At 38.5% G+C, this 13060-nt stretch overlaps 1 protein-coding gene across 1 annotated transcript; it reads right to left on the bottom strand.

Moving 5' to 3' along the window:
• Positions 1–10228: 10228 nt before the first annotated feature.
• Positions 10229–12379, bottom strand: hoxd9a (homeobox D9a). Its single transcript, XM_039818001.1, has 2 exons — positions 11256–12379; positions 10229–10757 (listed from the first exon to the last, which is right to left on the bottom strand). Exons 1-2 carry the CDS (start codon positions 11824–11826, stop codon positions 10510–10512), a joined length of 819 nt encoding a protein of 272 aa, XP_039673935.1. The 5' UTR covers positions 11827–12379; the 3' UTR covers positions 10229–10509.
• Between the last annotated feature and the right edge of the window lie 681 nt (positions 12380–13060).

The raw sequence follows: 13060 nt of genomic DNA, 5'->3' as shown, positions 1-13060 counted from the left end.
TGGGTTCAAGTCACAGTGAAAAAGCTTGAATAAACATTGAGCCAGACATTCAGCCCATGTTTTTCTTTTCTAAAAAAAAAGGCTTGCAGGAACATGTTTACTAACTTACTGGATGGTGCATCAAGTCGTTTGATTTAATGTAGGCCTAACGTTTTGGCTACATTTTCAGCTTGATTTATGTTGACAAGTTGGAATTTAAGACACAGGCTTTTAAAATGTGAGAATGAAACAGAAAGCAGCTAAATAAGAAGTCAAATTGACGCTTATATCTACATCTTCAAACGAAATAAAGACTTTGTCATTACACAGATATAAGCGTGTATCTCCACTCTGCACATTTGCATTCAAATCTCAACAAACAACAATGTATTCGTTTCAACCACAGTTAAAAGATAAATTATAGAATCTGTAAAAATTCGTTCTTGCACTTCACATTTCAGTATTAGTTAGACAGGCTGACCTGTCTTTCACCTTCCCCTGCTAGCCCTTCAGACGGGTCAAAGCCGAGAATCACAACAAAAGAATGATAAAGTCAGCGTTTCCTGGCAGCTTGTGTTAAACGAAGGGCTAACTAGTTCAACACGATTCATTTTTTCATCACAATTACAAGCTTTTTCTATCCGAAAGCTCCAAATTGAGCGTGTAAGAGCAATAGAAAACACGAGGCCTATCCAATTTTCGGGCGAAGAATAAGGGAGCTTTTTTTGACGGATATTAGAAAATAAAGCTAAATTCCCTTTCAACTTTGCATTAAATATTATTTAACCAGTATTGAACTGGACCGTCTAACAATGACTGAGAATATTAATAATGTAAAGGCCTGCAGAAGAAATACATTAGGCCTACACTGAATAATATAAATAATATGAATAATATAATATATAACAGAGAACACTGATTTGATTGTTGTATGCTCCATGCTGTTATGTCTATTAATTTTAATGTGGTTAACACTGCTAAGCGAATTGTGAATTTTGAAAATGATAGCCTAATTGTAACATAATGACGGCAAATAAACTTGTACTGTTTTGATTAGACCTTCAAGATATTTCACCTAATTGTTCAGGATTCTTCAAAAACTCTGGTGACAACAGGTTGATTTCTCTGCCTCTAAGCAAATAAGAAGCTCAATGCAATCAAGTAACTACATCATGTAGCAGTGAATCAGACCAACAACGTCAATAACACCATCCGAAAAAAGCATCGATTGAGTCTTAGAGGTTTAAACCCAAACCAAACGCAGTAATCAGATTAAACGCGATTTCCTTCCAGCAGCATCCAGGCTGACCATCTCTGTCCTGAACGCGCACTGTTGCAGCTTTTAGAGGCAGGAAACAGTAGGCTACAGCCTGAGCACTATGCGTGTGACATCACACGCCCATACCACGAGCATAATGATAAAACACAGCTTACCGCAGAGACCGCAACACATGGCACACCGTGGGTCAAACACATCCATGCTGAAGGAAAAGTCAGCCTGGTACAAGCTCCCTGCCAATTCAAGCTCCATTCCAACCCATCTGGACGGTCTTACTAATACACAATGAGAATTATATTTTGGCTTGTCAAGTCCCGGGCCATAAAACAAACTTTAATGGCATCACGTGTTTCCTCACAGCCACTCACAACACCGCGCAGGCCCATAAATAACCCTCAAAGTTGCACTTACTCAATAACGGCGATTACACTGATGTGCACTGAGCACAAGTCGTAGAAAGGAGGAAGCTGGGAGGTTGTAACTGCCATGATAGAAATGGGAACAGCGATGCACTGGGATGAAATAGAAAATACTTTTTTTTTTTTTTATTGACATTGTAGTTATTTGCAGGTCTATAAGTTATTAATGAAATTCTTGAACAAACAACAAAGTCTTAACTGGGTCTCTGACTATTAATATTAATAATCTTGAGATGTTCTCAAAAAAAAAATGTTGCTCCTTACTGGACAGCCCTGATTATATCATCTAACTTGACCTCTAAAGTGTTAACAAAAACATCAAACATGCATCACTGATTTGTGCTCAAATATTTCCCCAGTGAACATGACACAATGAGACTGATGGTATTCATTCTTCCAGGCCAATCCCAGAGTGCAGAGCAGTCTTGCTCCTCCTCTCCTTTCCCTGCAGAGGGGCTGATGATGTTGAGGTTTGGCTGGCTGCCACTGTGAGGCAGGTATGATAAATGGAAGGGCATCAAATCAGAGGCTTGTCACTTTTTACATGCATGTCCTCATAAAAAGTTATTTCCCTGGAGATAATTTGAGGATAAAACTATATATGGTCTCCTAAGTGTTTTAGAAGAATCTGCACTTAAATATTTCCTGCTGTTAGTTGGTATGTTTTCTGTGGTTTAATGGCTTGCATGGATTTTTTTTTTGTTGGCATATACATTAAGTCTTTTTTTCAGCTTCATCAGCTTTCTTAAAGATCATTTCTTTGTTAGTCATAATAATGTGTGAAAGTGTTAAAATAGTTGTCAATGAAGCTACGACATATTTCACTGAAGTGGTCTCTGGTTACAAAGCACCCACTGTGCTCTCTAATAAATCCATGGCAATAAACAGCTGTTGGCCTTGCTGTAATACACTTCATGGGTTTGTAGAGCTCTTTAACACATAAACATCCCACACAGCACCAAATGCAGCATCAGAGCAGCTGATCTCATTAGTTACCCAACAGTTATTTTCCTCGCTAAACATGGTGAATTTATCTCAATTCTCCAAAACCACTTTCAAAAATGAACCAGGTCACATGACCACCTGTCTCAGCCAATCACTGTGCTGGGGAAGCTGCTAGTAAGACTGCTGAATGGACGCGGAGAGGCTGACTGTTGGGCAACAGCGCCTTCTGCTGGCATTTTAACGGCTCCCCCCCATTTTCCACTGCAAAAAATGTCCATCTCTACTAACAAGTAATTTCACCTACTACTCATATGTTTGATGACATTATTGATAACGATGTGTAAGGAGGAAGGAATTGCGAATGCAAATTAGTGTATTCCAATATTCGTTTAAGTGTAGGCCTAGGTCTCTTAAAACAAGTGGGCTGATGAATCTTGATTCCAGACTTTGGTTTAAGTTCATGAAACAAATGAAACTGCTTTTGACACAACAATCAACCCAGCCTATTGCAAATTGTCTTCCTTTGATTTTTGTTATGTAGATTTGTTGACTGAATCAAGTTCCATGTGAATGTGGGCATGTTTTGCAGTGTAGATATTCTTATTAACAACGATATTAATAACATCTAAGCAGATAAAAAGAAATAAACTGGTGTTGCAAGTGATGATGGTGATAATAATACGGAAAGGTAATCAATTATTAATTTTTTTCTATGTGGAAAACGAAAAAAAAAAATTAAATATAAACAGCATGTGAAGAAAGATCTGTTTACAAAAGCTCTCACGGTCACATAATAATCCAAAATAGTCTAATATTGGACCAGACTTCCTCTCTGCGGGGATTTAAATAAGGGTGAAAAGAGGGGACCACATCCATTCATTGAAACTGCTATCTGTGCAAATGTGTGCAGGGCCTGCGGTCAGACAGTGTCCTATAATTACAAAGAACAAACACAGACATGTTGTAAGCTATGTACATTGTCCATATAGAAAATCAGAGTGAACCCTGTCTAATGTCTCAGGCTTCTACTTGTGCCTGTCTTCCAGGGTCCATTTTGCCGCATTGCAGTAAGGCTGTAAATACTTTCGCAGCTGCCTGTCAGGCAACAGTGAAATACTGTCTTTGTTCAGTTGGCCCCATCTCCAGGCAGCTGAAGACGGCTATGAAAACTCAACTTCTTTTGCCAGGACTGCATATGTGGAATATTGCAAAGCAGATTTGTTCTGTGTCGCATTTTAGTAAGTGAACAACATGTGGAAATATAGAGTTCATCAGATCAATGCAGCCTCTACGGTAGCTAAAGAAATTCCAAATGATAGAACGTTTGGCATTATAAAGTGAGGAATATAAAAAGGCGTCGATGTGCAATAAACTGATTCAAACTGAAAACGAAATGGAGAATGTTTGGTTCAATAAATGAAGCTCATTTCTTAACCGTGGGGGAAATAACTGCTGCACTCAGTTATGTGCACCAATAAATACTTAAGACACCATCATCACAAGCTAGTTCGAGCTATATTTCTGCAGAATAATCTTGAAATAGGAGGTATGAGCCACAATGACTAATTTTTCAAGAAACATTTGATAACAGTTGATTATTTCTTAAAAACTATCACTCTTTGATCGTCGTGTAGCATAATAGCAGTAAAGGCAAATCATTATCAATAACTAACATCATTACCCACATTTTCTGCTTGTCAAGTATGAAAACTGTGTATTTCAATACATCCAGCAACACGTGAAACCACCAAATAATCTGAGAGTCATTGCCCTGCTGCTAATTTACATGACTAATGAAACTGGTAACTGTCAAACTTCACATGCAAACACACGAGCGTTAATAAAGTCCATTATCACACAGAAAGCTTACCTATAGCTGGGAGGTAATCCATGTTTAGTCTTGGAGGTTTACCTCTGCAGTGCATTTTAATAAAGCAGTGAAGAGCCAGTGCTGCTGTGTGTGTGAAGAGGTCAGATTATGTAGAAAGTTGAAAGCTCCTCATGTCATCCAGGAGAATGAGCAGCGCAGTGCCGCAAATATGTGCTGATCAGACGTTTATGGAACGAGATTTTTAAGAAAGCCGACTGTGGCGTATCGGTTTGAACGCCATAGACGCAAAATGCAGTGGGAAAAAATCGCTTGGGAAATCAGGAAAAGAGCCATGAAGACGTTTGCCTCTCACACATGACCAGTGGCATCCAATGACAAGCGATGGAGGCACATAAAAAGGTCTATAACCAAGTTGTAAATTGTCCTCTCACAAAAAGGAATTTCGACTGCAGCAGTTCTCCCCATCTTTGCGCATAATAGCAGAAGCCCCTCCACTGCACCCCCCCCCCCCTGTTTTTTGTTTCCATCTCACTCAACCATAAAATGTTTTATCTCAAAGTGCAAAAGAGCAGTTAGACTAGTTTTAGCGTCATCATAATGCAAATTCGTTTGTAGCCTATAACACAGAAAATAAGACCATATTAGTGGGATATGTATGTTCTTGAACATATGGCAAAAGCATAATGACGGAATATTGGCTTTCCTCAGAATGAAAAGTGAAATATTTCTGTTTAACTTTATTAAATTGTAGTTATTACTTTAAAGTGTTTATTACTTTAAAACGGAAGCTTTTTGCACAAATGAAAGGACGACATTATGTGTTTTTCTTTTTTTCAGTAAGCGGCCTATATATGCAAGACTGACCAAAATGTCATTATAAAACCAGCTAGCTTATTAGGCTCAATTATATACTGGTGTGTAAATAAAATAAAATGTATTATCATCAAAAATAGTATATTGTGATATTGTTGATACGTGTTGATGCTCAATTATTGTTCTAGACGACAAAATGTGTTTTGAACTGTGTCTGAACAAATTGCACATCTCCGCCATTTGCTTTTTACAGCCCTATGGATATGGTATGGAGACAGAAATCAGGGAGAAATAAATTATTGTAGGCCTATATGCAACCCTATATGACACATTTTCACGCTTTTGATTTAAAGGCTATATATTGCAAATTGTTGTCACGCCCATGTGTGCAATTCTGCAGCAAAAAGGAATTTCTTTCATTTCATTCTTGTTCATGTGGTGGCATGCCAGAGTCAGCACTGTGCGATTTATAGTCATGCTATGGCTCGGTCTCTGGTTTCCTGTCTTAGCTGTGTGTGTGTGTGTGTGTGTGTGTGTGTGTGTGTGTGTGTGTGTGTGTGTGTGTGTGTGTGTGTGTGTGTGTGTGTGTGTGTGTGTGTGTGCGTGTGTGTGTGTGTGTGTGTGTGTGCAAGAGATCAGGATTTGTTGCATTACACAACTATGACATTAGAACTCTATGGTCCAGTGTAGTCCATTGGGACAAGGTCATTATTGGAGGAAAAAAATCTGGATTATCATCGCTTTTAGTCTCGGTGCAGATACAGGAATATTTGTATGCTCATTCTTCTGACATGATGTTACGTCTTTTATTTGACTCACTGATGGTAAGAGTCGCCACGTTGCACCGGACGGATGGTATTAACGTCAGTATGTGATGTGGCGGTGGACCAGTGCACACTAAATGAATGATGAAGAGCCAAAGACAAATCTATAGCGCCTGGCCATTTCCTTTGATTAGGGAGACAAATGGTGTCTGCTACTGGTCCAGATAGCCTAATAAAATAATAAGCCTTAAAGAAGGAAGCATTACTTTCCAATGCTTTACTTCAAAATTCCTGACTGATTTGGTGAATTACGCACAGCTGCAACACAGTTGAACACCTAGAGGACTAATAAAGATGTGGCAACCACCAGGACCGCAAGTCTCATAACAGACTTTACTTTCCCCTTGCACTCTCACAATAGGCCTATTCCAATGTATCCGGTTTAAGAATGTAAAGCCAAATTAGCTCCCTATATCAGTTAAGTTAAGGAAGTTAAACATCCAAATTAATCGTCCAGCACAGTAAATTTGCTATTTTATATGAGTGTAAATACCCATATTTTAAGGTTTGTTTTGAGTTTAAAATGATTTAGAATAAAGACACAACTGTCCCTAAAGCGAATTTAAAGTTAAGACGTGTAACATTGGCTTACAAAGAGAACAGGAAAGTAGGTTAGGTATGATATGGTTTACTTTCATCACATAGCTCTAATTGTTCTTTCTGCGCGGCCTGATTCTTCGGTAATTAACCCATGCACACCAACTTCACACGTGGGTTACTACCAAGCAGACTGCTTTTTTAAGGACTGATTCTGAATTCGTTATTACACCGCCTCAGATCCATTGTAGGCTGCACACCCACGCCATGATTCAATATGCATTCCACACTAATGCTACATTGTTGCATTGACGTTTCATTCTGCGTTCCTTCTCTTTTTCTCCCATAGAAACACACGCGAGACGTCACAATTCACTCTATACTGCTTGTCAAATTGCGTCACAGACCATAACTGTTTTACAGTTATTGTGGTTTGCGTTAGTGGATTGGATGGACACAATATAATGCAGTCCGTAGGTAGTGGAGGAATGTAACTAAGTACATATACTCAAGTAGCCTACTGTAGGCCTACTTAAGAAGAAGTTTGAGGTACTTTACTTGGTATTATTTTATACTTCAGAGGAAAATGTTGAATTTTTTTACTCCACTACATTTATCTGACAGGTTTAGTTACCTTGCAGACTAAGATTTGACTTGATGCTTTGTTATCATGTTTTACAAGTTCAGTTTGTACGTAGAATATAGGCTACAATATATAAAATATTTCAAATAAGCTCGACCAACAACAAAACCGCAAAAAAATGCTAATTACACATGCATTAGTAATAATACCACCACATAGGCCTATATGAGGACACAGGGTCATCTTTCAGCATGAGTAGGCCAACTTTTACTTTTGATGCCTATTTGGTGATTGTACATGTTACTTAAAGGATTATGTGCACAGTCTTGTGTTTTAACTTAAGGATAAGATTTCAGAAAACACACACACACACACACATTGTCCATTAAATGAACTTTTCTGCTACTTTGATGGTAGCATATAGCCTACTATTCAACACGTGTCTGGAAAAGCCAGAACATTAGCCCAAGTAAGTTGCCAATCGGTCACAGCTCTTATTTTCATACAGCCTCCACAAAAATAACACTGGGCAGATATTGTGTGACTATGAAACACAACATAGAAGGGATGAAACATAGCCTAACTGTAGCTAATAACAAGAGTGAAATAGCTGACCCCCACTCATGACCTGTAAGATACTCATGACTAAAACGGTGATAATTACTGCGTGGAAACGGGCATGTTGACAGAATTCCCCCCTATCATCGTTATCACAGAGAAGCTTTGATCCTGTTATTGTGTGCGTGTAAACACATGTAATATATTTTAAATAAAGAAGCTGAGCATCGTTTTGATTATTCTTTTTCAATGTTATATCAGATAATTATAATACTGATTATTTGCCGTGCTTATGTTAATTGAAGCTTATATATTATTTTGTTAGATGGGGTATAGGTTTATTTTTTATTTTTTTTTAAAGAAAAATAAACATTGCATAAAGGCTATTTTCTTCTAAAGGCCCAATATACCACCATCTCTGTGCTATCACTTCACTTTTTATGTCAGTGATGTAAATAAAAGTTGAATTTGAGCATTGTGGGGAAAACAACACAAGGCACGGTGTCACCGTTATGTTTGATCGCTGTTACTATTTAGCTTACTGTCTGTCATCAATATTTTCATTTTTATACAAGGTTAACAAACTATATTTCGCTTTAACGAGATTTAAAATACTAAATCAATTTGAAGTTTAGAGGGGGATATGGCTTTCAAGAAGCATTTAGGAATGCATTTCTGAAAGTTGACTATAATTGTTCCTGTTGTTTTCTTCTAAACGATGTTGGACTGAGGCTGCTATTTTCTGTACTGACTAAAATTGCCGCTCTTTTGTGCAAATGTATAGGTTATAACAAATTACTGAGATGTGGGGTCTGGAAATGATCACGAGATTTAAGAAATAAAGACAAAAACTGCAATAGTCTATTCTAAAATGTGAATTGGGACTTTCAACTTGCAAATGTTAAAGAAGTATGCTATTCTAGTTTTTGCCCAATAACATCAGCTTTCGATTCAGGACTTAAACTCCTATTATTATGCTATTGTTTTAAAACTGCCCTCTAAGTCTGGACTATCCGAAAACCTCAAGTTTTATAAAATGATATTCAGAGAATATCATTTTATAACGTAAAATATTTTATAAAAAAAGTTTTTTTTCTTTAAAGACACGTTTGTTTTCTTCAATATAAATCAGTGAATCCATGAATGCTTGTTGTAGTCTATGGTATGGTCCATGTGTTGCCTACCTGTTCCAGCTGTGAATGAATTGCTGTAACTCAGACTAAAAGACCAATATCGCCCTCTAGCGCTCTCATTACTTTTCCAATGAAGCCATACTGCTGTGGTTAGGTCTGCATAATTCAGTTTTTCTTCCATTTGATTTGATTAGTGCCATTAAATTGTTATAATTAATATATTTGCACAAATTTAAGAACACTCCCGATTTATCAAGGTCTATTTTGTTTCCTCCGGTGCAGCCCGTATGAGGTAAAATTAGGACACATGGTCTGGTTTAAAATGTTAATATAAAATAAATTCACCAGAAGGTAAAACTGCATCGGACACCAGTCAAAGTTAAGTTTTATCCCATCGGCGGAAAGTGCAGTTAGAGAATAAACGTGACCATTAAGGTGGGGGTGATTTCCTCTAAAAACAATTCATTGACCAGACACCCTGTGGAAAAGTGTCTACATTCTGTTTGTCAGCAGCAAACGCCCCAGAAAAAAGGGATTTCAAAGAAGAGTGTAATTACTGGCCAGGACCATAAACTCATTTAGGCCAGACGTCTAGCCATTTCTATAGCTTTATTGGACCGAGTTTCTTCCTGCTTTAAAGTAATTATTCGTACAAGTTGGACAATAAATTGGAAATCCGCCGCAACACCTCTTACAATCGTAAACACTTTATTACTTCTACGTTTCAAAACAACCGTTTGAAAAAATGTGAAATTCAGAAGGATATGTAACAGGATTAAATGTCAGCTGCAAATAACAACATTGCTACTGTCAAACATTGACTCTATTGGGTTAAAGTTTGTGTTGTATTATAAAAGTGTGCGGCTGCAAGATATTGTGCTGCAGCTGCAGTCTTACCGAAAACAAGGCCTCAGCAAATATATATATATATATATATATATATATATATAAATCTAATTACTTAGGCTAAATGAAATTAACCACCAGTATGCCAGCATCGTGCAGAAAAAAAGTTAAATAAATTAAAGGAAAATTTAAATCTATGCACTGAGGTTTGAGATCAAATGGATCGTTGAAAATGCTTTAGTTTGTAAGAAAGCAAAACGCACGCCTATATTTTTCATTCACACACCTTATGGGAAACAATTTCAAAGTAAAGTTCTTTGCGAACATACAGTAAGTCAATGTACGGTTTACTGATGCAGTATCTCCGTGTGTGTATACCGACAACAGACAGCAAGTAGTTGAAAATGTTTTATATACAACTCCAAATTCTTAACAACTATAAAAGCAATACACATATATGCATGTTTCCTACTGTGGGGCCCAACACATCTGATGAACTGCTTGCGGTTGTGTAAAATGTAAAACAGAGAGCATTTTAGATGAAACATAGCCTATTTGATGGATCCTGTCAGAGTCTCACCAAGACAAATTCCTGCACATGTGATTTTGATGCATATTTGGCCAACACGTTAGGACACTGACACGCAATATCACGCTATACCTATGGACTAAAAAATGAAAATGGCTACCGAGGCTCCTACCAAAATGAATTTAATTTTTCAGATGGCTTCCTTGGTACAAATGTGTGAAATGGCAGTGATTTCATAGCTGCTCCTTGCCGCCGCTGCTTTCTTTCTTCATCTTCTTCATTTTCATCCTCCTGTTCTGGAACCAGATCTTCACTTGTCTCTCGGTTAAACTGAGTATGCGGGCCACTTCATAGCGTCGGTCTCTTGTCAAATACATGTTGTAAAGGAACTCCTTCTCCAGCTCTAATGTCTGATATTTTGTGTACGGGCATCGCTTCTTTCTCGTGGAGCGTGCGTGAATCCAGTTTGCTGCAGGGTTGTCTGCAAAAACAGATACATATGAAGTAAAGACATGTGATGAGGATGTTTTTCATTTTAAACTTCACTAAATGGTTATCAAATTAGGGTGAGGACACTGGTGTGGTTGCAGGAAATCAAAAGCAAAATGTGAAATTGTTTAATGTGACAGACAATGCGTAAAGATGACTATTTCCATTACATGTGTTCCTGTTTTTACTGGTAGGCCTAGGTAAAATAACAAAGAAAATAATCTAGAACTATATGTGTCTCTAAAGTCTACCTCAGGTAAAATCATTCATCAAAAAGGAACAATGTGTATCAATTTTGGACGTCCTGTGACATGAAAAAACTTTAGGATCCCCTGTAATAACCCTAGCAGGGCGGGTTTTTCCCCTTCCCGAGCCGAGGTAGCCTATAGTACGAGACACTTTTATAGGTTAGTAAAACCTCTAGTTTTACACACCCAGCTCATGCAGTTCTTAGGGTTGTAAATCAGCATTGGCTATTTCGTTTACTTACTTGGGTCGAGTTGTTGTTGTTTCTCCTCTTTGGGCTCGCTGTGGCTCGAAAGCTCACTTCCACTATGCTCTTTGGTCGCTTTTTCTGGACACTCCGATACTCCACACGCGAATTCGCCGGCGAGCGGCCGAGCCTCTGCCTCCAGCGTGTCGCACTCTGCTTTCGGTGGCAAGACCTCTGGCTTTGTCCCGTACGGCCGACTGCTGGAGTGAAATCCGGCGAAAGAAACGTGGTTGGAGATGGGGTCCATCCAGGAGCGGACGCCTACATATCTGCCGTCCGAGCCGGGGAGATGGGACTGGTGGTGGTGGTGGTGGTGCACATACGGATGATAAATCCCCTGCGGGTGAACAGAGGACCAAGACGACGAGAAAACGGCGGACTTTGGTGCAAAATTACAAGAGGAGAAGTCTGCGTTGTCCCCAGCACCTGACGGCCTCGGCGTCACCGTGTGCGGAGCCTGAATAAAGCGAGCACCGTAGACATCCTCCGGCTCCTGCCCCATTATAGCGTCCACATAGCAGTTACTGAGAGTGCCACTGGAAGACATTTTTGATCTCTTCCTAGTCATATAATAAGGGTTGCACTGTTACGGGAAGCTTCCCTCTATGAACAATCATAGTATTTTTGCTGGCCTGCATCTACAGGGATTGGTTACATGGATCACGTGGTCATATTTACCAATACAGCGAGTAAATCAATCCTGCCCTTTTTTTTTCGTCGTCAGGTTTAATTTAGCTTTTCATTTCACGAATAATAAAAAGCCCCATCAGATGTGACTGGGGGGAGAAAGCAATCGCTCAAATGTATGCAAATGGGGTTTTCTGTTTCTCATGTGCGGGTGGCTGCAGGACGCTGCAACAATACAAGCAGATCAAAAAAGGAATAAGACATATTTCCCGCCCCAACACACACAGTGCACCAACATCCCGTATCTTACTTAATGTTGGAGAACACTCTCCTAATATCGTCCTGATGCCCTCAATGCTAGTAAAATGCTTTATAGACTTAAGGAGTCCTCGTAAAATATATGTAATAACATGTTGTAAAATAACAGACGCCATTTCCGTTCACAAGGCGGTGTATCCATTGTTAACATTCGGCGAATAAAAACACATTTTCTGGGTTGGTTTGATTTTTAAAAGCTAAGACGGAAACTGCAGTTGTGAAAGTATTGTATTCATTCAAAGACAGGCAATAATGTCTTTATGTATCAATAAATGTTTTATGAGGTGTGTGTGATTATACATGCCGTCAATAAAAAAGAAAGAAGGAATAACGACTTGGAGAAGCAAAATCCGTCTGTGTGTTGCTGTATAAAAAGGTGTAATTTCAATGTAATATCTCGCCTTTTTTAGTAGATATAAATTAGTATTTGCTTGTTTTGAAAAAGACTTTGTTGACCTTCAGGTCAGAAAATAAGAAGCACATTTTAAGATAAATAGTCAAGATTTAGGTCAAATCTGCAGACTGGAGCAGACCAACAGTTGCATGTAATTTTATCACAGATAATCTTAAAATATGAAGTTATCCTGTAATGCAATGAAAAGAAATGCAACGTGGCTGCTGAGGCCTGTGTCGCTCGGAAGGAAGGTTAGAGGCGAGTCTTGCCTGTGAATTTGTGCTTGAAAATAACTTAGCCGGCCTGATGGTCCTTAAAGACTGTTGGTATAAAAAAAAAACACCATCTTTGTTTGATTAAACGACCTCCGCCCCTTTGCGTCTCTCTGCTGCACTGTTCGTACACACAGAAAGGCTGGGAAATATTTCGTATCTTATTTATTTTGGTTAAGTTGTTTGTGCTT

Source organism: Perca fluviatilis, chromosome 12 (genome assembly GCF_010015445.1).
Source record: "Perca fluviatilis chromosome 12, GENO_Pfluv_1.0, whole genome shotgun sequence".
Lineage (NCBI taxonomy): Eukaryota > Metazoa > Chordata > Actinopteri > Perciformes > Percidae > Perca > Perca fluviatilis.
The sequence above is the reverse complement of the archived record's forward strand: the minus strand, read 5'-3'. Positions and strand labels throughout refer to the sequence as shown.

Coding starts and splice junctions, on each gene's coding strand:
- hoxd9a (XM_039818001.1), bottom strand. CDS start 11,826: ATGACTAGGAAGAGATCAAAAATGTCTTCCAGTGGCACTCTCAGTAAC. Junction 10,758..11,255: donor ACAACAACAACTCGACCCAA/GTAAGTAAACGA, acceptor CTGTTTTTGCAG/ACAACCCTGCAGCAAACTGG.